We start from the raw sequence: 24,701 nt of genomic DNA on the forward strand, positions 1-24,701 counted from the left end.
CAGAAAAAGCATCTTCAATAGACAAAGCATAAATTGTTTTGAAATGCAACACAGCGATGATAACCAAATGAAAAGGCCTGAAAAGACTTCTTCTCAGCACTGACAAAGTAAGGGTCAGCCGATTCCTAAACTGGAGTGTAAATAATCTGCCCACATGTCAGTCAGCCGTTGGTTTGTTCCACTACGGAACACCACCATAAAGAGTACTTTAAAAATCAATTTGTTGGGCAGGTAGGAGAAGAAGCAGGAAGTACTCTGTATTATAGATTGTAGAGTCTGAAGATCATTTGATAAATAGCTTTTAAAATATTTTCTAATGACCAGCAAGTTTTGGCTCAATTCTGTACAATCTGCTCTGAGTCTTCAGTTCTTCATTTGTCTGAATTTGCCATCAAAGCCAAAGCTATAAGAAGCAAAGCATTCATGCAATCACTGAGTGAAATGTTTAAATAAAAGAGTAGAGCGTAATCCTTGGTGCACACACTTTTTTGTTGAGGTATTGATCATTGTTGGAAGAAAACAGATACTATAGGTGAATAAAAAGTTAAATCAGAAATCTAATCTGGAGCGCAGCTGCTGGAAGACAAGCTATCATGTGCTGGGATCCCAAACAGTAACTGCTATGTGCAGAGAACACGTAAATTAGTTAAAATATCTCATGTTGTGTCAACATCCCAAAATGTTATTACAATGCCAGCCAAAGCTGCTAAGAAGGTTCCAGAGTTTCTAATGAGGTTTTCAGTCTGCTGAGCAATGACCATAAAGGGCATTTGAATTAAACGCTTTTTACCAGAACAAGCGATATCCAGTATTTGTTACTTTTAATAGCAATTTCTAGTTGCCAGAAGTGATACTTCAAACACTCTTTCAAAAAGCTGACCTATTGTGTTAGTTAAAAACACAAGTAGCCTTTCCAATGGCCCAGTGGAGAACAATGTGTGTTGCTTCCTGGGATCTTTGGGTTCAATAAGCGCCTTAGGAATTGCACTCTGCAAACGGGTAATGGCAGAGAATGTTGGCTAAATAACCCACTTTGTCACTGATGGGAATGGGGGGATAGGAGAGAAATCATTTTTTGCTCCCCTTAGTTGGTGATCCTCAATGCTGCAACTTTGAAAACTGTCTCTCCAAATGTAGAAAAAATGCAGAGATTAAGACGAGTGCTAGATACAGGAGAACAAATATGTTAAAAGATGGTCCTTAATGAGGGAATGGATGAAATCTTGACAGCTACAGGAGATTAGCCCTCTCATCATACATACCCTTATTGGGGTAGAGAAGAGGTGAAAGCCCATCTTTCAAAGGTCTGTGATACCTCTGCCTCAAAAATGAATTATATATATTTACAAAATAAAAATCTGCAATTTTTGTCTCTATATTTGTCTCACGCACAAAGCATTTACATGTCCTGGAAATACACAGTAAAGGTCCAACTCTAGAAGATAATCCCTGCTTAAAATGCCAAATGAAAAAAAAAACATTCCCTTTCATTGTGCAAAATGGCAAAAGCAGTGGAACGTACCTTCAAAAATATCACACATGGAAGGCTAAAAAAAGAGCCAATGTACATATGGAACAAGAGATATGGTCACTGTTGGTCACTCTCCCTTTGGATCTAACTTGCTTCATGAAATTTTGACAGCCTTGATCAATTCCAAGCCATGTGCAATCTTGTAACATAAAACTGAGATCAGGGTGAGACCCGTCAGAATCACGGGAGAAACAGCAGCTATTTGCAGAGTTCCAGAGACACCTTAGCAGGAAACAAGAAAGCCAGTACCTACCCTCGTCTCCTCAAATAACAAAGCTTAGCCAGATATCACTGCATAGCTATAATTAAAAGTTGGTGTCATCACAAGTTTTGGTTAAAAAAAAATATTGGCGGGAAATTGAAATAAAACCAAAATGTAAAGGGTACCATGAATCTTTAGAGAGGCTGAAGGAAGGGTCAAAATATAAGGGATTTCATATATGTACCTCAGAGCCATGTTGCACAGATTGGGAATTTGAACAGCATGATTTAAAACTTTCAGAATTTTAATTCAAAATAGAAATAGCAGAAGAAGCTTGATTTGTGCAGCAAGCACCAAAATACTTCTTCCCAGCATAAAAGGAACACATCTTTCTGTCTCAATGGAAAATGCAGGTCACTGTATGCTTTTCCATCTCTTCTAAGTATCACCATAATAGACACAGGATCGAAACAGGAAGTTTATGTATGGAAGGGATTCCGTGTGTGTGCTTAGGGAACCAAGGAAGGATGTTCTTTGTTTTTATAATTTAAAAATAATATGGTTCTTAGCTTAAACTATGGTGGCAAATACGATGTAGAAAACTTAACACAATAAGGAGGGGTGCTTCATTCCTTTCCCTGGAGCAGTAATTTTTTATTCTCGTGGAACCTCACTATCTTTATCTCCATGTCTCAAGTACAAAGAAAGGCCCACCAAATGATTGACACAACAGGCCACTCCAATAGTCACAGTATTGTGCATGTTTCATTCCCTTTTCAGTGTGAATCAAACTGGGCACTACATATACCAACAGACTGTCACAAGAGGTCTCTCAAATTTATACAGCCGTAAGTAACTTTGACAAAAAATAAAGGTTTCACCAGTTATTAAATGTTATATCCCCCCTACACTCAAGTTAAAAGCCTTAAAAAGTAGTAATTTACATAGTAGGTATTCACAGTAAATCAACAGAAGTGATGTTTAATTCTGTGCCCCAAACATTCTGAGAGTATAACTAAAAATATTTCTCAAAATAATTCCTACATGAATTAGAGGAAATAAATCTCTGAAAGAATAATTTGCTAATAAAATTACAATGAAAACAAATTAACACCTTGTTTTTCCTTATCTTCTTTTGATTTGACATGACTGTGTTCAAGTTTCAGCAAAACACTTGTACTTGGAGTCCACAGCACCTGAGAGATGATGCTGTGAAGCTCAATAAATAAATTATGGATATATTAGATGTTGAAGACTTGCACGTTTTGCTCCTTAAAATTGATATGTTACAGTTATCCATGAATCCACTAAGTTTGAATGCATTAATATTTTGATACTCTTTTGGTTTTTACTTTTATACCAGCAAAAGACAAAAATAATTTTCAGCCCTGTGCTGTCTTTACCTTCCACATCACAGTATTTGTTTTACAAACAAAATACCAGATGGAGCAAACTTTTCTGCATTGAGTATGCTTGAACAGAGGTTGTTTAAATTTCAGTGAAAATACAGACATACTGATTTAACCTACACCTCTTCTAAGACGCATGCTGCGCTTTACCTCTCAGTCTTTTGCGTTCAGGCTGGGGGTTTAGGCTCAGAGCACACAGTTCCTTTCTGGCTCTCACATACATTAGACTACTCTCAAACATATCATCATTAGCTTGCACCTTTTAAACAGAAAAAACTGTGTAAATCTTGAGATGTTTTGCAAAGTAAATACATATGAAAGGAGGAAACAATACCTGAACAAAAACAAATTAAGTTCAATGCAAATATTTAAAAGAAGGCTACAGCATGGTACCAGACTCCACAGTGTAACTGATCACTGTCCTGTAAATCATAAAGCATGAGCTTACCCTTGACAATACCATTACTGATGTTAGTCAAAAACATGGGAAGGGTTTCTGAAGGGTTTTGCTGCAAATTAAGCAAAACTACCTCTGGATATTACGCACAAGTTAATTTTTCAAAATGCTACACTTTGAGTTTAGGCAGCTGCACAACAAAATTATGGTAGTGCAATAAGAGAACAAAGATTTGAATTTTCACATTGGCATCACATTTAATAAAATCACTATTTTGATAAACTAATTACAAAATATCTCCAAAAAATTCATGTAATATAAAAAGCTTACGTATTCTTTACACATTTCTCTATCTTCTGCTGTGGGATAATTTTTATAACCACCATGGGCAATTCCTATAGGTAAGCCTACGAAGGATGTGTAGAGTCAAAAAATAAACTAATCACCTTGCCTGTCCAATATGGTTATTCACTGAACAATATAAGATGACCAAAAAAAGGTGACATGTACACAAGTTACCAGTAACAACGTATCATTTTGCTGTGCACAAACTGTATTGCCAAATGTCCTGGTACATTTGCTGCCTGAAAGCCACAAAGCATTCTGTTAAAGAAACATATATACTTTATACTGCCATGACACATTGGTTGTGGTTTTAAGAAAGGAAAGAAAATGTGAAAATATAAAGAGAAAACAATCAAATAAAATTTAGTAAAATTAGGCTTTAATACTTATCTATTATACTTTTAAATTATTTTTAAGAGAGATTTATAGGGAGAAAACATATTTCATAGAGAACGTGACAATCTGGAAATGTGATGTGGCAACTTGTGGTCTGTACCACTATACTTGCCATTGATTTGAGAACAATGTGCACAGCAATCTTTTTGTGAAATTTCTAGACAATGGGCAGCCGCACAATGATCTCAAAGCAACACAGTGTGGTAAAGGGCATATTATAATCTATTTAGCAAGTAACTACAGAAAAGCAAACCAGAGAAAAACACATTCTGTTGGTGGGACGTTATAGAATTCTTACAGGCAAAGAACAGACCATTTAAAGAAGGGAAAGAAGACATATTTCTGGCTTCCTCCCTCATTACAAATATGTGGGCAATAGGGGTACTAACCGTTTGAACAATAATTCTGAGGCAATCTCTTGCTTACTGATATTAGTCCACATATTAGCAACTAAGAACGTCTCCCTCAACACCCACAACTATATAGTGTGTCATTTGTGGGCACCAAAAGAAAACTAAAGCAATATAGGGCTGAGAAAGTGCTACCCATATTTTTGTGAGTCAAAGCTGAGTAAAAGCCCCAACTGCTACAGGTGACCTGACAGGCCTTACTGTACTGAATCAATATCTCTGACAGCAATGCTCCCTCTCAAGTGACTGACAGGGGACACTGTTTCTGGAAATTATCTCAGTGCAACAAGAGACTAGCATGCACAGGGAAAGGAAAGATGACAGTCAAGTAGATTTTTCAGTCATTGGTTCCAGAATACATATTATCCTAGCAATAAAATAATCATCACAACATGCGGCCAATGTGATAACTTCACCATGGAAAGGACTTGCAAAGAACAAGTCTCTACAATCAATTCTTTGAATTACCTCATCTTCTTTGACTTTCCTCTACAGTAATTTGGAAACATATTTTTAAAAAGCTAGATATCAATAATCCCACTGTTTAGGAATCACTGTGTACTATTTCATGCAGGATTTGTATATTGTGGATAGTAAATTTTAGAAAACAGCAAAGTATCAGTATAACTGAATTATTTACACTGACCACAGGGATTATACCCTTCCTCCTACTGTATTTTTCAGTAGTCTTAGTTTTGTGATTTCTCCCTCCAATTTTGCTTATTTTCAAATTTCTCTTGACATTGCTATATTTTTACTACCTACTTATTTGCTTTGATCACAATAATTAACCATTGTATACCTTTCTTACTTCTATTCTTGCTTCCCAAATATTGGTTTATCTTTTTTCTCCCCGATAAACACCTCTACCCCGAGATAACGCGACCCGATATAACACAAATTCGGATATAACGCGGTAAAGCAGCGCTCTAAGGGGCGGGGCTGCGCGCTCCGGAGGATCAGCGTGTCAGGCTCCAACACACTCCTCTGAGCGGTGTGTTAAAGGTACCGGGCCGGGGCTGACGGGCAGAGAGTCTCAGGGGGCAGTCAGGGGACAGGGAGCGGGGGGGTTTGAATGGTTCGGAGGTTCTGGGGGCGGGGCAGTCCGGGGACGGGGGCGTTGGATAGGGCGTGGGAGTCCCGGGGGGCCTGTTAGGGGGCAGGAGTGTGGATAGGGGTCGGGCAGTCAGAGGGGTTGGGTAGGGGGTGGGCAGAGGACAAAGAGCAGGGGGCTTAGATAGGCGGTGGGGTTTTGGGAGGGGTGGTTAGGGGCAAGGGAAGCCTGCATCCCAAGAAAGGGGAAAAAATTTATAGGCAGGAGTTGTAGACCAAGCTGGATGAGCAAGCATCTTAGAGAGGTAATTAAGAAAAAGCAGAAAGCATATAGGGAGTGGAAGAAGGGAGGGATCAGTAAGGCAAGCTACCTTATTGAGGTCAGAATATGTAGGGATAAAGTGAGACAGGCTAAAAGTCAAGTAGAGTTGGACCTTGCAAAGGGAATTAAAACCAATAGTAAAAGGTTCTATAGTCATATAAATAGGAAGAAAACAAAGAAAGAAGAAGTGGGACCGCTAAAAACTGAGGATGGAGTGGAGGTCAAGGATAATCTAGGCATGGCCCAATATCTAAACAAATACTTTGCCTCAGTCTTTAATAAGACTAAAGAGGATCTTAGGGATAATGGTAGCATGATAAATGGGAATGAGGATATGGAGGTAGACATCACCATATCTGAGGTAGAAGCGAAACTCAAACAGCTTAATGGGACTAAATCGGGGGGCCCAGATAATCTTCATCCAAGAATATTAAAAGAATTGGCACAAGAAATTGCAAGCCCATTAGCAAGAATTTTTAATGAATCTGTAAACTCAGGGGTTGTACCGTATGATTGGAGGATTGCTGACATAGTTCCTATTTTTAAGAAAGGGAAAAAAAGTGATCCAAGTAATTATAGGCCTGTTAGTTTGACATCTGTAGTATGCAAGGTCTTGGAAAAAATTTTGAAGGAGAAGATAGTTAAGGACATTGAAGTCAATGGTAAATGGGACAAAATACAACATGGTTTTACAAAAGGTAGATCGTGCCAAACCAACCTGATCTCCTTCTTTGAGAAAGTAACAGATTTTTTAGATAAAGGAAACGCAGTGGATCTAATTTACTTAGATTTTAGTAAGGCGTTTGATACAGTGCCACATGGGGAATTATTAGTTAAATTGGATAAGATGGGCATCAATAGAAATATTGAAAGGTGGATAGGGAATTGGTTAAAGGGGAGACTACAACGGGTCCTACTGAAAGGTGAACTGTCAAGTTGGAGGGAGGTTACCAGTGGAGTTCCTCAGGGATCGGTTTTGGGACCAATCTTATTTAATCTTTTTATTACTGACCTGGGCACAAAAAGTGGGAGTGTGCTACTAAAGTTTGCAGATGATACAAAGCTGGGAGGTATTGCTAATTTAGAGAAGGACAGGGATACCCTACAGGAGGATCTGGATGACCTTGTAAACTGGAGTAATAGGAATAGGATGAAATTTAATAGTGAGAAGTGTAAGGTCATGCATTTAGGGATTAATAACAAGAATTTTAGTTATAAGCTAGGGACGCATCAACTAGAAGTAACGGAGGAGGAAAAGGACCTTGGAGTATTGGTTGATCATAGGATGACTATGAGCTGCCAATGTGATATGGCTGTGAAAAAAGCTAATGTCGTCTTGGGATGCATCAGGAGAGGTATTTCCAGTAGGGATAAGGAGGTTTTAGTACCGTTATATAAGGCACTGGTGAGACCTCACCTGGAGTACTGTGTGCAGTTCTGGTCTCCCATGTTTAAGAAGGATGAATTCAAACTGGAACAGGTACAGAGAAGGGCTACTAGGATGATCCGAGGAATGGAAAACTTGTCTTATGAAAGGAGACTCAGGGAGCTTGGCTTGTTTAGCCTTACTAAAAGAAGGCTGAGGGGAGATATGATTGCTCTCTATAAATATATCAGAGGGATAAATACCAGAGAGGGAGAGGAATTATTTAAACTCAGTACCAATGTGGACACAAGAACAAATGGATATAAACTGGCCACTAGGAAATTTAGATTAGAAATTAGACGAAGGTTTCTAACCATCAGAGGAGTGAAGTTTTGGAATAGCCTTCCGAGGGAAGTAGTGGGGGCAAAAGATCTATCTTGCTTTAAGATTAAACTCGATAAGTTTATGGAGGAGATGGTATGATGGGATAACATGGTTTTGGTAATTAAATATTCATGGTAAATAGGCCCAATGGCCTGTGATGGGTTTTAGATGGGGTAAGATCCAAGTTACCTGGGAAAGAATTTTCTGTAGTATCTGGCTGATGAATCTTGCCCATATGCTCAGGGTTTAGCTGATCGCCATATTTGGGGTCGGGAAGGAATTTTCCTCCAGGGCAGATTGGAAGAGGCCCTGGAGGTTTTTCGCCTTCCTCTGTAGCATGGGGCACGGGTCACTTGCTGGAGGATTCTCTGCTCCTTGAGGTCTTTAAACTACAATTTGAGGACTTCAATAGCACAGATATAGGTGTGAGGTTTTTTTTGTAGGAGTGGTGGGTGAAATTCTGTGGCCTGCGTTGTGCAGGAGGTCAGACTAGATGATCATAATGGTCCCTTCTGACCTAAATATCTATGAATCTATGAATCTATGAATAGTCAGGGGACAAGGAGTTGGGGGGGTTGGATGGGTCGGGGTCAGTCAGGGGGCACTTCCTGCCTATTAATAATGGAAATGCTTGAGGCCAAAGCAAGTTCGATATAATGCTGTTTCACCTATAACGTGGTAAGATTTTTTGGCTCCCGAGGACGGTGTTATATCGGGGTTGAGGTGTAATAGGTTTATTTAACTAATTAAATTCCTTCTGAATTCCCCCCTCTCTCTCTGTCAGTTCTTTGAGGTAGAGACACTGTCATTTGCTTCTCTGCAAAGCACTATGCACATGTCTGGCACTACTCAAATAATACACAACAGTATTAACGATTATCTGCTAGACACATTTTATGTCTGCCATCCCACTTTACAACTTCCTCCTTTTGGTTTTTGCCACCTTGCACTGCATCTGCTTCTTTCCCTTTATAATACTGACATCAATATCATGGTAACCAGATCTTCCCATCAGTTTCCTTTACTCTATTCAGTGTTATCTACACAAAAGTACTGACCTTCACTGACAGCAGTTCCACAGCCTTCAAGGTTCAAAATGATATTTTCATCTCTGACATCTGCATCACATCCCAACAGCATCCAGCTCTCCACATTATCACTTTCAGAGATTGTGCTCTCCTCTTCTTCCTCCTCATTTGAACTATCCTCTATTACCAGAATCTCTTGGATCATGCGTACTCTACCAGCAGAAGTTGGTTTAGACTTCTTATTAGCCCTTTTCTCTTTACTTGAATTTTTTCCATCAGAATCCAAGGTAGTAGGTGCAGAAGCTCTTGCAGGGTTCCATGTGGAACATCCTAGTTGACTGTATTGCTTAGCTGGTGTTAGGGAGGTTGCTGTCTTCTTCACTTTGCTTTTGTAAACACTGTCTTCATCAGGTGTGTCAGACAAGATGATGACCTCAGGGCCATCTGAAATCTGAATAACATCATTGTCCGAAAATATACGGTTCTTGCCCTGATCCAATTTATTGATCAAAACTGAACTCTGACCTTCCGTCTTCTCTGCAGAGTCCACTACCTCCTCATTCTCTTCCTGCCCATTGACTTCTCCAAGACTCTGTGCATAATGGACCTGGCTATAGAGATGAAATTCTACCTCACTGTCAACACTTAGTTCGCTGGATGACTCCTCACGATAAAGGTCATCATCATACGCTTCTATGTCTCCATGCCCCCCGAACATTCTGGAAAGAAAGTAGACCCGTATCTAGGAAAAATAAAACACCTTATCAGTAAAGCCAATTCCACACAAGGTCAAACTAAAAAGGAAAGCACACAACATAACCTTACATACACAAGTTTTTACAAAAGTAACCAATGTAAACGTAGCTAAAATTGCAAACAAATTGCATATTTTAAGTGTAGAAAAAAATAATGCTTATGACCACTGAACAAGGGGTTTTGCACCCTCTCTAATTTAAATCTCCATTTGAAATGGTGTACACACCAACAATTTGAAGAGAGTCCTATTATTGAGCCTCATCCCAAGATTATTGAGCTCACGGCAAAGATTAACGTGATCACCTGCTCGGCAAGTCCAAGGACAGAGAGAAGGACAACATAGGAATCCTGCTGTTTCACAGCCCTTGGCTTATCACTAGGGCTGGGCAGGAAATATCATTCCCATACGGCAAGAATTTTTGAAAACTCGAAAAACATTCTTGTTCTCAATAGAGACAAAAGTAAAAATCTCAAAATTTTTCAAAAAGTGAACAGTTTAATGGTTCCGGTGAAGCAAAACATTTTGGTTTGGTTTGACCTTTTTAAAAACTTTTTTTAAAATAATAAATTAAGTTTAATTTCAAAATGACAAGTCATTTTGCACTAAAAAACCTAAAACTTTTCCTTTTGAAAATGTCAAGATGGGACATTTTGACAAATTAAAAAAAATTAACTTTTTGGGGGGTTAGAAAGTTTGTTAAAACCTGCCCTTTCCAACGAAATTTCAGTTTTCAGAAAAAATTCAGTTCCATCAAAAAATTTCTGACCATTTCTTAACACAGCTAATTGAGCTACTTTCTGGCCTGGTACTGGAGTCTCCAAAATTTATAAATTTGGAAGACTTTAATACCCATACAGATGACACTTCTATCTAGCATGAAACCTCTTTTCCACCATGACAACTACAACATTCTGTGTAGGATCCCTCTGAATTGGTGGGTCCACTAGAGGAGACTCATCATCCATTCAGTTTCAAGAAAGAACACCATGACAGAGAGCTCTATTTAGCTACATGACCTGTGCAATGATAGTCTGGCAAAGGCCCTATAGTCATCTGTTGACCACTACTCTTGGTGCACTGGCCATTAGACACACCTTCCTCCCATTGCCTTGGTTCACTGATGACCTATGTTCGATAAAGCATGAGAGAATGAGATTAGAACACTCTGACATAAAATGCATCCAAACGGGATTAGGACCAAACAAATGTATGCAATGCTATGCTGCAACTGTGAGAAATGTTAAAAAAAAGTCTGCCACAGCATCTGTAAAATCTTGACTAGCTGACCTGTAATAGCTAAAGTACAAGCACTGATTCAACAAGACAATCTCTGACTCAACTAGCATATACCTTGAAGAGACCTTGTATTACTTTCAGAGGCAGAGGGCTTGGCAGCGAGTCTCTTAAACTCAATATAAGCTCTCCAGGTCCAAACAGACGGAATCAGAGCAGAGGATGAGGAACATACCACCTTCCTGGACAGAGTTTTTGCCCAATCAAGCAACCTTATGCCACCGTATACTAATAATCTGAGATTTGTGAAAGCAAGTATAGAATACTTCCTTCAACAAGGCGAGCTCACCATCACGGTTAAAAAGCAATACTTTGGCTTGTGTTCAAGAAGCCATCACTCAACTCAAATAATCTTGCCTATTATTGTTGTGTCTTTAACCCTCGCATTCTAGACAAAGTTATTGAGAAGCTGGTCAGTGAGCCATGGCCAAAAACATAAGCATCCAATGTTAGATCTATTAGGACTCTGACACTTGATCATGAGGTGCTGCTCACCCATGTAGACAACATTAGTGCAATTTGGCCCATCCCCACTAACATCTATTCATTCTCTCCTATCAGACTCCAGAGGATCAGGATGGATAACTAACTGCTCCTCCTCCTCACCGTGGCTCTTGAACTGGGGAGTCTTATAGAGATCAATCGTGTCTCCTCTCTTCTTCAGCATATATGTCAGATTACTGGGGAGATGAGATAATATAGACTTTAACACCAATAAGATGATGGCATCCAGCTCCCCATCTCATACTTCCCAAACATGGGCAATAACTTTACTCATACTTCCTAGTGCTGGAGTGAGAAAAAATACTTGGATGAAAAGTGGCAGATCAAGCTCTAGCCAAGGAAGATTGAAATCATATTGGTAGGAAGAAGAGAAAGCCCTTGACAGAAATTGACACAGCTTTCCCTTCATCCTCTTTTGAAGACATCTGCACTCAGACTGTGATAGAGAAGTCCTGGAATCTTACTGAACTTCTATTGACATTCAAATAGCCAGAAATGCTTTTTTCTATCTTCAGCTAAAGAGGATATTTCCTTTCAGATATGGGCCTACCAATAAGGACTGATGCTTGTCACCTTTATGCTGGACTACCACAAAGCACTCCCTTAGGTTAGAATGAAAAAGCCAAGCAGAAGCTTCAGCTGGTCCACCGTTTTCCTACAGCACATCACACTGGTGAGTCACACTCCACACTGTCTCCTCATCCTGTTCAAGATCCACATCACGGTCCTGGTGCTAATACACAGAAGGTGCAGGGATCTGGCCAAATGCGGTAGCTAACGGCGGTAGGTAACACGGCACAACTTTTGGTGCAAGGCTTCCCTCAATATGTTCTAGAGTTCAAGACCATTAGATCATCTAGTCCAATCTATCACGGGAAACTCAGTAACAAATATCCCTATGTTGAGCCCAATGACTTCAGTTAAATTAAAGCATTTTAGTCCTCAGGAGACTAAGCTGCTTTGTGCCACAGGCAAAGAACAAAAATGGTTGTAAAATGGCTGGCAGTGTCTCTCGGACACTAAACGAGAACCCAGTTAAAGGAACACAGCCAAGTTGAAAAAAAAAGTCACACTTGTCTGAACTTTTTTAAACCACTGTTGTTACAGGCAATACCCTAGAATTCTAAAATAAAGAGATTAGAGAAAAAACCATTGTATTTTTTTCAACTTATTTACATGGTGCATTTGACAGCAGTTTTCTGTATAGCCATTTAGAAAATAAGTTTCTTAGGGGAGAGATTTTTTTTAAAATAGCATCATGTGATTGAAAAATGACAAACATTGTAGGGGATGGGGGGGGGGGTGGAAAAGAGCAAGGTGTAGTTACTGACTAGAAGGCAGAGTTACATACAGGATGGAGAAAGAATACCCAACAGTCGTACCAAATGAAGCTCTGGAATAATGGCTAGTAAAACACATTCTCTTGCAGAAAGCTCCTTCATTGGCCACAGTTGAGAAGGTACTGTCTGGAACATTCAGAAAGCAGCATTTATGCACGCTAGAGGATGTTGTGCACAACAGCCAATTGGGTGGCCTGGCATATGCTATCCCTTGCCGCCACCACCATCCTGCATTGGGAAGAACAGTACCCCTTATATTAAAAACTGTTCATGGACTTGCTTGAACCAATTTCACATACCCTGTGTCTCTATGACGTCCTTTGCTCTCCCCACAATTCCTCTGCTAATCTAATACTGTCCTCCTGATACCCCCAACATATAGCACACAGATGGTACGATGGCCTTTTCCTCTCCTGCTCTTGCCATCTGGAAGACAACTCTTGTTTAAATAACTCTCCATCTTATTTCAAATATAATTTGGAAACATCTTTTTTAACACTATCTCCTTGCAGCTGCAAAGACAGCCTTTCAGATGTGGACCCATGGAGGGTTTTTTCCCTGAGTCTGTAGTCACCTCCAGTGCACCTGCTACAGCTCAAATCTTCACAAAGCAGCAGCCAACAGAATTGACAAATCTAGTCAGTTTCTCTGATGCTACTTAATACCAGATGGACAGCAATAAAACTGAAGAGCAAAATTGACATGATACTTAACTGCTGGTTGCTGCTAAGAATATTAGCATCAAAGGCATTTGAAGTAATCCAGGATGGGAAAGAGGCTATAGAAAAAACAGAGAATGAGACGGGATAAGGCTCCAGCAGAAACCAGGATACTGAGAAAGAAAAGAGCAGCAGAACTCTACTGTGGTCAGAAGGCCCTGCGATGGCAGGGGTCTCTGGTAAATATTTCAGGCTCTATCTATACATCTTCATTTTTCTCTTCCTGTACTTTTATGTAATCTCTGTAGTGGTGTTACTTAACTCTAATCTGTTTTAGGACAAAGGCTGTATTAAAGAAGTTCTACAAAATAAAGATGTGTTGTATTGTTTAATGGAGTATGCACAAGAGAAAGGAGAATAGCTAGTCTTTTTCCCAAGTATGAAAAACAAAACAAAACAAAGCAGCAAATGAAGATATTCTGTTCTAGAAAAATCAATGGTCTTAGAGAACTGCCAAAACCTATTCAATCCCCACCTGCTTGTTCAGATTTAAATCATTTGAGATTTGGATAATACCTGTAACACTTAAGAGTCCAGACTAGAAAATCTCTATTCCATTTTATCTATATTTAATTAAATAGGCTAAAGCACTACACAGCTCATGTATCATGAATAATACCACTATGACAACTGAAGATGTGCAATGCATAATGTCTATTTAACTTACTGAACTGGTGTTTTTAACATTTTAAATTATTCTAACAGAAGTTCAGATAGATGGCTGTAAACTTAAATTAATCTTTAAACAAATCTATTTAAACTGAAACACATTTTATTTAAATTGAAATCATTTTAATCCATCCTGCCCTGGAGCTGACATAGGATGTATCTAAGTGTCTTTTATCCCAGTTTCAAGTAGCACAGAAGTAGATGGAGGGCGCCACGAGGTTGACACTAATGGATAAAGTGGTTCTGCTGTTATGATTACTTCAGAGGCAAAGGAATGATAGCTTGCATTGCTAAACAGCAGCCTATCCAAACAAATAAGAAGCAAAAGGAGAGACTAAGTGCTCTTTCTTGTAATGTTAGTTTTCTAGCATGTCTGTAGTTTGTTCAAATGGAGAGAAATAGTTTTCAGGTAGAGCAAAAACTGCTTTAAACAAAAAAATATTGAGTTGAGACAGAAATGGTGTCTTAAACAGAATCATCAGACACAGAGATGAGCAAAATATGTTGGGGAAGAGTCAAAACAGCTTTTGTAAAGGGAACTCATGCCTCACCAATCTATTAGAATTCTTTGAGGAGATCAACAATCATGTGGTCAAGGATGATCCAGTGGATAGAGTGTATTTGGTCTTGCAGAAAGCATTTGACAAGGTCTCACACCAAAGGCTTTTAAGCAAAGTGATGGGATAAGAGGGAAGGTCCTCTCATGGATCAGTAACTGGTTAAAAGATAAGAAATAAATGATAAGAATAAATAGTTAGTTTTCACAATGGAAAGAAGTAAATAGCGGGGTCCTCCAAGGATCTGTACTGAGACCTGTGCTGTTCAACATATTCATAAATGATCTGGAAAAGAGGGCGGAAAAGGTGGCAAAGTTTGCAGATGATACAATATTACTCAAGATACTTAAGACCAAAGCAGACTATGAAGATTACAAAGGAATCTCAACAAAATGGCAGATGAAATGCAGGATCGGTAAATACAAATTAATGAACATTGGAAAACATAATTCCCATAATACATACAAAATGATGGTTTCTAAATAAACTGTTACCAGTCAAGAAAGAGATCTTGGAGTCCTTGTGGCTAGTTCTCTGAAAACATCCACTCAATGTGCAGAGGTAGCCAAAAAGTTAAGTGTTAGAAACCATTTAAAAAGGGATAGATAAGAAGAGAGAAAATATCATAATGCCATATAAATCAATGGTATACCCACACCCTGAATAATGCATGTGGTTCTAGCTGCCCCATCTCAAAAAAGACATATTAGAAATGGAAAAAGAACAATGAAGGGCAACAAAAATGATGAGAGGGATGGAACAGATTCCATGTGAGGAGAGATCAAAAAGATTGGGACTGTTCAGTTTAGAAAACAGATGACTAAGGGGGGATATGAGAGAGGTCTATGAAATCATGACTGGTGTGGAGAAAGTGACTAAGGAAGTGTTATTTACCTCTTCATATAACAAAAGAACCAGGGGCCACCCAATGAAATTAATAGATAGCAGGTTTAAAACAAACGAAAGGAAGTATTTCCTTCATACAATGCACAATCAACCTGTGAAACTCATTGCCAGGGTACGTTGTGAGGATCAAAAATATAACTGGGTTCAAAAAAGAATTAGATAAGTTCATGGAGGATAGATCCACCAATGGCTATTACACAAGAAGGTCAGGGACACACCCTTATCCTCCAGGTATCCCTAAACCTCCAATTTTCAAAAGCTGGGACTGGGCAACAGGGGATATAATTGCCCTGTTCTGTTCATTCCCTCAGAAGCATCTAGCATCGGCCACTATCAGAAGGCAGGATTCTGAGCCACTTGGACCACTGGTCTGACCTAGTGTGGGCATTCTTATGTTCTTATAAAGAATTAAAAACTTCAAGGATTCTTTACAATGATCTCTTAGGAATGTTATCTTTCAGAGCTAGTTCTTAGTACAGGTTTCATTTTATTATAAAAGACTCAAGAAACTTTATTTTGAGTGTTTTGAAAGTTTTTTCACTTTGGGGAAAAACACTTTTTCCCACCATGATCACAGAATGGGGCAATTCCATTGAAATCAGCTGAGTTGTTCCTTTACATCAAGGATTAATTTTACCTGAAGACCTAAGCACAGCTCTCTGCCAACAGTCCATATGATGAACTTATAAATAACCCAACATTATTCCAGTGTAGAAGATCATAAAGATGGAGGTTTTTAGGACAGTGAATGGGGAAGGAGAGGAAAGGTGACAACCCAACTGTCTATGCTGAATATACGCGGTACCCATTTACAGAACACACAAGTGTAATTTTATTGAAATTATATTAAACTCTTCTCCCCCTCCAAGTGCCTCCTTCTGAACTTTCCCATAAAATACAAAGTTCTAAGGATGAAACTGCCAGGGACCCACTACTCACTCTTTTCCTGAACTGTCTAGGGATTTACAGGTTTGGCACTCATATAGCAATTGAAGAACTAGACATTTATACAAAAACACAGAAGACAAGAACTTTTTTTTTTTTAATACCACACAGCTCTAAAATTTAAGGCATTTAGCACTACTAAAAGCTTTTATGGTACAAGACAGCAGAGCCTGGCCCACCTCAGCTTAAATAAAGACAACAGGTGCCAACATGAGATGTACCATCTTGGTCTAAGTAGACACTACTTGGATCAAGAGGGAGTACTGCATGCTGGGACCCCACTATCAAGGCCAGCTGCAATACACGGATTTATACTAGTTAGGTGTAAAAGGGTCAAAATTTGGGAGCCAGCATCATATGGAAACCATGTCATATGTGTGCAGTTTGGGACTGGGGAAGGGAGAAGAGAAAAGGGGTAGGCGGTGGGGAAGTGACTCTGGGCAGGATGTGATGAGGTGGGGGGGGGGGGCACCGATGCAGAGGACATGTACTGGAAGTGGGGGGCGTCTCCAGGGACTGAGACAGGGTATATGTGGTGAAGAAGCAGCTCTGGGTAGGGGAGTCTGAGAAAAGGGGCATTTGAACTCTGGGGAACAGGAGGTATAAGGGGGTGAAGAGGCTCCGGAGGAAGGGGGCTTTAGGACCATGGAGCTTGGGGCCAGGCAGGAGGCTCTGGGCAAGGACCAGAGCATGCTGCGGAAGAGTGGCACGGGCCTCTGGAAACAGGGGGGATGGAATGCAGAGATAGACAGGGGACATGGGGGGAGGCACTGGCCGGGCGGAGTGCACAGGGAACACAGAGATAGGCGAGGCTCTGGCTAGGTAGAGAGGGAAAGCTCTGGGTTGGGGAAGGGGCTGGCCAGGCAGGGGGCACGGAGAAGAAAAGGCTGTGGGGGAGCCTCTGGCCGGGCAAGGGGCAGAGGTGGCTCTGGACAGGTAGGGGGTATGGAACACAAGGGGCTGGGGGTGGACATTCAGGGGCTCTGGCAGGCCAGGGACAAGGGGAGTGGGTGGGGAACTTGGACGGGGGGAAGAGGTTCTGGCCGAGGAGGAAGCATGGAAGAGAAGGGACTTGGGGGGGGGGGCATTCAGGGGGTGGACGTGGCTCTGGACAGATAAGGGGTATGGAACAGGACGGAGAGGGGGGACTCTGGCCAGGGAGGGGGCATGGAAGAGAAGGGGGATGGGGGCATTCGAGGGGGGGCGCTCTGGCCGGGGACGGGGGGCTCTGGCCGGCGAGGGGGTATGGAAGAGCATGGGGTGGGGGGGCATTCGAGGGGGGGTCGCTCTGGCTGGGCAAGCGGGGCTCTGGACAGGTAGGGGGTATGGAAGAGGACGGGATGGGGGGGGAGGGGCTCTGGCCGGGGAAGGGGGGCTCTGGCCGGCGAGGGGGTATGGAAGAGGACGGGGTGGGGGAGGCATTCGGGGGGGAGGGGCTCTGGCTGGGCAAGGGGGGCTCTGGCCGCTGAGCGGGTATGGAAGAGGATGGGGTGGGGGGGCATTCGAGGGGGCGCTCTGGCCGGGCAAGGGGGGGGAGTATGGAAGAGGACGGGGGGGGGGGAGCGCTGAGGAAGGGTGGAGGCGGGCGAGGCCCGGCCCGGCCCGGCCCGGCCCGCCACGCTGGGAGCTGCCTGCCCGCCGGCGGCCCCGCTCACTCACATACTCGCTGCCGGCTCCTGCACCAGGAAGCACCAACCAGGAAACCCCGCTACCGGAACACGCGCCGGGGACGCCCCCGAGGCCCCGCCCATTGCGCCGGCACTTCCTGCGGAGGGGAGGGCTGCTGAACGCGCGTGTCACGGGCGCGAGCTCCGCGTTTCCCCTGGCCCCGCGCGCTGCTGGCGAGGCGCGGTCCCAGCGCAGGGCCAGGCCGCTTCCCCCTGCGCGCGGACGGAGACTGGGCTGCGCCGAACCGCCAAAAAACTACATGTCCCATGAATCCGTGGGGCTTCTGACGTGACCGCGGCACGTGGCGCCCAGAGGGGCGGGAGTGGAGGCGGGACCGGTCGGGTCAGGGCGCGTGGCGCCAGACTGGCCGTTGCGAGCGTTGCCTGGGGCGTGCGGGCTGGCCGCGTACGCGGGGTTGCCATGCGGGGGGAGGTGGGAACCGCTTGGTCTCAGCGCGCCTGCCCGAGACCCATAGCCCCGGGGGCCAGAGTGAGGCCCGCAGAGAGCCTGGACCCACAGCGGCTGACCCCACAGTGGTGCTCCACTGCCTGAGCCTGCCCCAGGGGCCCCCGTAGAGTACTGACCTCTGAGGACCCTGTGCAGCGACCCTGCCTGAGCCTGCAGAGAGCCTTGCCCCATAGCACCAGGGAGGCTGACCCTAGAGCGGCTGCTACAGCGACACGGCCTGAGCCCGCAATGACCAACAGAGCCGCGCTGCCGGCGTCTGCAGCGAGCCTTCACAGACAGCCTGAGTAACGGGGCCTTAGGCCAGAGTGACCGATACAGTGACGCCGCCTGAGTCCGCAGAGCGCGAGCACTGATACCCCAAGTACGTGGGGCTGACCCCATAGTGACTGACATAGCAATGCTGTTTTTGTCTGCAGAGAGCCTGCACCAATAGCCCTGTGAGAGAGGGACTGGCCCAGGAGCAACCAACACAGCGACCCTGCCTGAGTCTGCAGAGAGCCTGGACCAATGGCCCCAAGAGCGTGGACTGATCCCAGAGTGACCAACACAGCGACCCTGCCTGAGTCTGCAGAGAGCCTGGACCAATGGCCCCAAGAGCGTGGACTGATCCCAGAGTGACCAACACAGTGACACTGCCTGAGTCTGTAGAGACCTATAGCATCAGAGGAGGGGACTGACCCCATCTACAGAGAGCCAGGACCAAGAGTCCAGACTGGAGAGGGGACTGATCCCAGCCTAATTGACGGTGCAATATTTGCCCAAGTTTGCAGAGCCTGGAATGACAGCTTTGAGAGGGAACTGCCCTGTGCATCTCTGCAGATTGTTAATACCACGACTTAAAGACAATGACACTATCTCCCTGCTGATCACAGCCTGAAGGAGAGGGATGAGCATATTACCAACAGCTCAACAGTCTGCTGTAGGGGTTGGCTCTCTTTCTTGCCACAAATGGGTATTCCTTCAGTGAGGGCCACCTCTCTGATCCCATAGTGCAAGGCTGGCAACCAGTATTCTGCATGGGGGGGCCCTCTGCTCTGGGGGATTGGGGGTGTTTCCATTTCCTTCCTGGCTATCTGGAGAGACCGGGGGGCCCTCCCTCTCCCTCATGGACCAGTGGCAGTGGTGGGAGCAGCAGCAGGGTGCTCTTCCCCTCAGACTCCAATGACTCCCTCAGATGAAGGCTGTTGGCAGACTCAGGCAATTATTGCTGCGTTGCGTGTGTTTTCATACTTTTCTTTGCATCCATGAGGACTAGAAACTTTCCTTTTTGTTAAATGAAAGCTGAGATTCTGATAATGACATAGCTCTAGGAGCCAGAGTCACATGCCTGTGCCTTAGTCTGGCCCTGCTTATGGGGTATCCAAACTCTGTTAAAGGGGAGCTAAGCTATGATGCCTAGAAAAACCCACTTGATCATACTCTGAACATCTGCCCAACCTATTGTGAGTGGTATCTCACTTGATATCTTGATGTCTATATATTTTTATCTCACTTGGTATCTTGATGCTTAGTGGGCAGATCCTGGGGAGGACCCCTCACACCCCCATTGCAGCCCTGGTAGTAAGGGTATAACAATCGATAGTGCTGGTTTACATGAGGCTGGCCTTTATGTGCTGCTTACTTGTTCTCAGCACAGCTCATTCTGCATTGGCCATTTCACTGTTGTGGAGCTGATGACTGGAGCCTGAAATTACTGCTATTGGTGTTTTCACTGTCATTGACTTACGAGATGGGAAAAGGGAGATGATTCTGTCAGCAGCATTCTGGATGTCTTCAAGGAACAGAGCGCGAGTCTTCTCCCTGGATTCATTTAAAAGTCTTTTTTCCCTCCTGTATGACTGACCCTCGATAATTATGACCACAGCGCTGATGGTAATAGCTGGCACATTGGCAGGTTGTCAGCCACTTCATGTCTAGAATCTTGTTAGCCAATACATATGCTAGGCATAGTATTGTATAAGGGTTGGGAAGTTATGTTAACTGAATGTAGTATTCTCTCCCCACAATTCTTTCCACCCATGTCAAGTTTCCCAAAACACCATGCATTAGGTCAGGGGTGGCTAACCTGTGGCTCTGGAGCCACATACGGCTCTTCAGAAGTTAATATGTGGCTCCTTGTATAGGCACCGACTCCAGGGCTGGAGCTACAGGGGCCAACTTTCCAGTGGGCCGGGGGGTGCTCACTGCTCATCCCCTGGCTCTGCCACAGGCCCTGCCCCCATTCCACTTCCCGCTCGCTCCCCTGAGCCTGCCGTGCTGTCACTCCTCCTCCCCAGAGCCTCCTGCATGCCACAAAACCACTGATCAGGAGGTGTGGGGAAGGAACGGGAGGTGCTGACTGGTGAGGCTGCTGGTGGGTGAGACACTGGGAGTGGGTAGTGGGAGCTGCTTGGGGTCTGCTGACATATTACTGTGGCTCTTTGGCAATGTACATTGGTAAATTCTGGTTCCTTCTCAGGCTCAGGTTGGCCACCCCTGCATCAGCTGAAGTAAGCTTTGGCTTAAGTAGATAGGAAAACTGTCAGGATTGGGACATAGCAAGAGGTAGGGAGTTACTATCATAGGCTAATACTGGAATATCCCAAAGGAAAAGGACAAATAAAAGAATGTTCTATCATGGTACAAAACTAGAAGGTGCCTTCATGCTCCTTAGTACCTGGACTGCACATATTCAGAACAAAGAGATAAGGGATACATAATGATACCAGAAGAACAAGGTAGAAAGCTGATTGGTTATATCTAGTTTCAGAGGATGTATGTAGCATGCTTTACTTGTAAACGGGTAGGGTATACAAAGATGGTATTAGGTGGTGTAAAATTGGGAGCACACCTTCTGCATAAGGTGAATGTGACAACCCTGCACAAGATGACTTCCTGGAGATTGGTATCATATTGGACCTTTTTCCAGTACTATATTAGTCTTAGGTTTTAACAATAAACCAAACTGACATTTAGTCTCTTGAATATATTTCACAATGAACCAAAGTGTGGTCAAGCAATTCTGTCAGAAATCTAATCCTTTTTCCCGCTTGTAGTTGAAGTATTCTTGTGATAATATTTATTCTCCTCTAGCTTCCTGCCAGGTAGAATTTGTGTAGCTGCTTTGGGGTTAATTGTCTTTGCCTCAGGAAGCTTGGTAGAAGTTAGCACTAAGGCCTTTCTCTTTCCCATGAGTCTGTGAACTTGTGATCCTGATAAAGCATGGTGAGGGTATGTGAATAGCAACTGTTAACAGATAGCTTCACTGGGAGCATAGGAGGGAAAAGCCAATGAGAAGATTCACCTATTGCAGACTGTAGTGCCCTGCCGGTTTGAGGTTTGCATCTGCAGCTGCATCCTCATACAGGTGCTCCCATTCTTCCTCCATGCAGGCTTCCATCTTCACCCTTGTCATCACACCACACTCATGTTCCATGCCATTGCAGTCCTTCCCATCCTTGATCCAGGTGCTGCACTGGTTTCACTTGCTTCTGGTTCAGTGCCAGAGGTGTGCTATAAATAGGGCTGCTACACCCAAAAAGGTAGGTGTTGCCTTTTATTGGCTCTTTAGGATTTATACATATAAGTTTGAAAATGTTTGGGTTTCTTTCTTTTCAAAGATATTTCTAATGTAACAGAACAAGCAGGAGAAAAAGCAAGTCCTCAGTGCTCTTCTTGGGGGTGGAGGACCCTGTCAAGATCTCTTTAGGATCTGAACAGAGTTGTCACAGGAGGCTACGAGCTACAGCTGTTCCTCCATCTTCAACTCTGGGTGGGGGGGATACTGAGACTCCATTTGTGTCCTCCAATGATCTGGTAAAGAGGTGGAAGAGAGGGCCTGATATAGGTAATGCTAAAGAAGCACAGTGATTCTGTCTTTGCTCTTTATATATCAAAAAGAAGCAACAAAGCCAGACTTTCTTGTTTTGGCACTATAGTTCACCCACCCTTAATCTATAAAGATCTGTAGCGGGGTTTTCATGTTCCTTCATTTCATGGGTTACCCTGGGCTCCCCCACTTCCAGCCTCTTTATTCTCACAGCCAATTTGGGGGCCCCTGCAGGAACACCAGAACCTTGGTAGAAGTGGGGCCCCCCACTGGTGCCTGAACTGTGGACCTGTCCTCTGTTCCTCCTCTTCCCCCTGGGGCCCTGCCCCCGGCCAGGCTAGAAGTCAGAGCCGGGCCACAGTAAGAGATGCCCAAGGAGCCTGGGCTGCTGTGGTGAGTCCTGGACCCTCCACCTGCCCTGGGTGGGGGGACAGGGGACCTGAGAACAGCCCCTGGCTTGTGTCCCAGGGCAGATGGATGGTCTAGGGCTTCCCACAGCAGCCCAGGCCCCCTCGTTGGCTCTTACCATGGCCAGTCTCCAACTTCTGGCCTGGCTGGGAGTGGGGCCTCAGGGGAGAGGAAGAGCAGGGGGGTGAGGTTCCATGGTGAGTGGTATGCGGGGGGGAGGAGGGGACAGGAGGGGCAAAAGTTCTTTGTACCCAGGCCCCAATAAATTTTAATCCGCCTCTGTCAAAAGGACTCCACAAACCATTCCCCTATGTAGTTTGAGATTCAGATGTTACCCCAAGATTTAGATCTCAGGCACTCCAATGATGGTTTACCTAAGACTATGCAATTTGCTTTATGCAAAGGGGTAATAAGATAGTGGTCCACCGTAGAGGAATTGCCAGGGTGTTAACAGGGGTCTTGTCTCTGACCCGCAGAGAGCTCCCCAAAGCAAGCTAATTGTGCTAACCCCTTGGAAGGACACTGATACCGCCTTCTGCTCAAGGATGAACACACAGGCAGTAATTCTTCAAAAACAAAATAATATTTATTTAGAAGAAGTAAGTAGTTACAATGTATCTAATAAAGCAAGAAAGAATATGTAAAACACAATAGAATTACATTTAAAGAGTTGTATAATAAAGCGGCAAAATAAAATAATACAAAAAACCCATAGAATATACAGGATACACTGACCATATAGCAGTTACACAGTAATAGGCATATAGAGACCCTGCCTACACAAAGGTCTTAGTGTTAATGTTATAATCCAATGCCGTTATTTGATCTAATGTAGCATGCATGACCTTTACACACACGTAAAAGAGACTATTACATTGTTACAGATTTAACGAAATCATTTGCTTAACACTAACATCCTGTGAGCAGTGATGGGTGGGGTGGATCTCACTCAGACACAGGCATCCAGCTTTATTGACAGGCACACCCGATCATTCCTTTTTACCAGCGACAAAATCACAACTTCTGCTGTTCTCACAGCCCTCCGATACCGTCTGTAAAGGTCTTTCTGCTCTGTCACACAAGGAAGGAGGTGCTGTCAGGTTGCCGTTCAGGCTGCAGTGGTGGTTGGAACTGTTAGTACCGTCTTCCTCGGAAGCCTCGGTTTCTGCTGCCTTAGAGGCTTCCGTAGCTACTGTGTTCTAAAGCTGCTGCTCTCTAGAAGATTCTGCTGTTGCTTCTGCAGGTAGCTGCTTTCCAGAATCTTCTTAAGATGCTGCTGCAGTTCTTGCTGCGTCTTGAGGTTTCTGATCTTCACCAACCCAACCAAGCCTGCTAGCTGTTGGTCTTATATACTGGTTGCTACTGCAAGGTGAGCTCATTAACATAATTTATTAGCCTGGCTCAGCCAATCAGCTTCCTGTAATTAGCATATTTCTAGATCCTTCCTATTATGTCATACCTATTTTTAGATCGCTAGGCTCCTCCCTATGAGTTGCTGGAACTTTCCGTACCCTAACCCTGTGTCTTTTATAGAGGATTATTGTGTCCACCATTATGGATTTCTAACTTTAAATGATCACTAATTATTGTTTATCTAAAGCCTTAATCTTAAAACTGACTGCTATTTTATGCAAATCAGAGTGTCCCGGTACTGTCACCACCTTACTTATATCAACAGGGAGAGGTGAAATTTTTATGATATTTAACCTCTCCCCCCCCCTTCTTTTTCTCCCAGTTTTTCTCTGATGGTCTCTATCAAGGTGCTGTAAGCTTTTTCAAAACAGCTAAAAGCAAAATCTTTCATTACACAGATACC

The 24,701-nt window shown here is 43.5% G+C and overlaps 1 protein-coding gene and 1 long non-coding RNA gene across 5 annotated transcripts in view; one reads left to right on the forward strand and one right to left on the reverse strand.

Moving 5' to 3' along the window:
* ZCCHC7 (zinc finger CCHC-type containing 7) overlaps positions 1-18,305 on the reverse strand; it is a 161,099-nt gene extending 142,794 nt beyond the window's left edge. The window contains exons 1-2 of one of the 4 annotated variants that reach the window (XM_077817835.1): positions 18,193-18,305; positions 8,874-9,585 (exon numbers count right to left, since the gene is read on the reverse strand). In XM_077817835.1, coding sequence (XP_077673961.1) covers positions 8,874-9,561 — 688 coding nt within the window. In that variant the 5' untranslated portion in view covers positions 9,562-9,585; positions 18,193-18,305. Of the gene's footprint in view, positions 1-8,873; positions 9,586-11,499; positions 11,570-12,779; positions 12,849-18,192 lie in introns of those variants that run through there. The other 3 variants (XM_077817836.1, XM_077817834.1, XM_077817837.1) reach the window with 3 other exon arrangements.
* Positions 18,306-18,615: 310 nt separating this feature from the next.
* Positions 18,616-24,254, forward strand: LOC144265306 (uncharacterized). The gene is made up of 3 exons (XR_013346242.1): positions 18,616-20,541; positions 22,041-22,190; positions 24,129-24,254. It is a non-coding gene; the product is annotated as an uncharacterized LOC144265306 (long non-coding RNA).
* Positions 24,255-24,701: the final 447 nt, after the last annotated feature.

The sequence above is a fragment of the Eretmochelys imbricata genome, chromosome 5 (assembly GCF_965152235.1).
Source record: "Eretmochelys imbricata isolate rEreImb1 chromosome 5, rEreImb1.hap1, whole genome shotgun sequence".
Taxonomy (NCBI): Eukaryota; Metazoa; Chordata; order Testudines; family Cheloniidae; genus Eretmochelys; species Eretmochelys imbricata.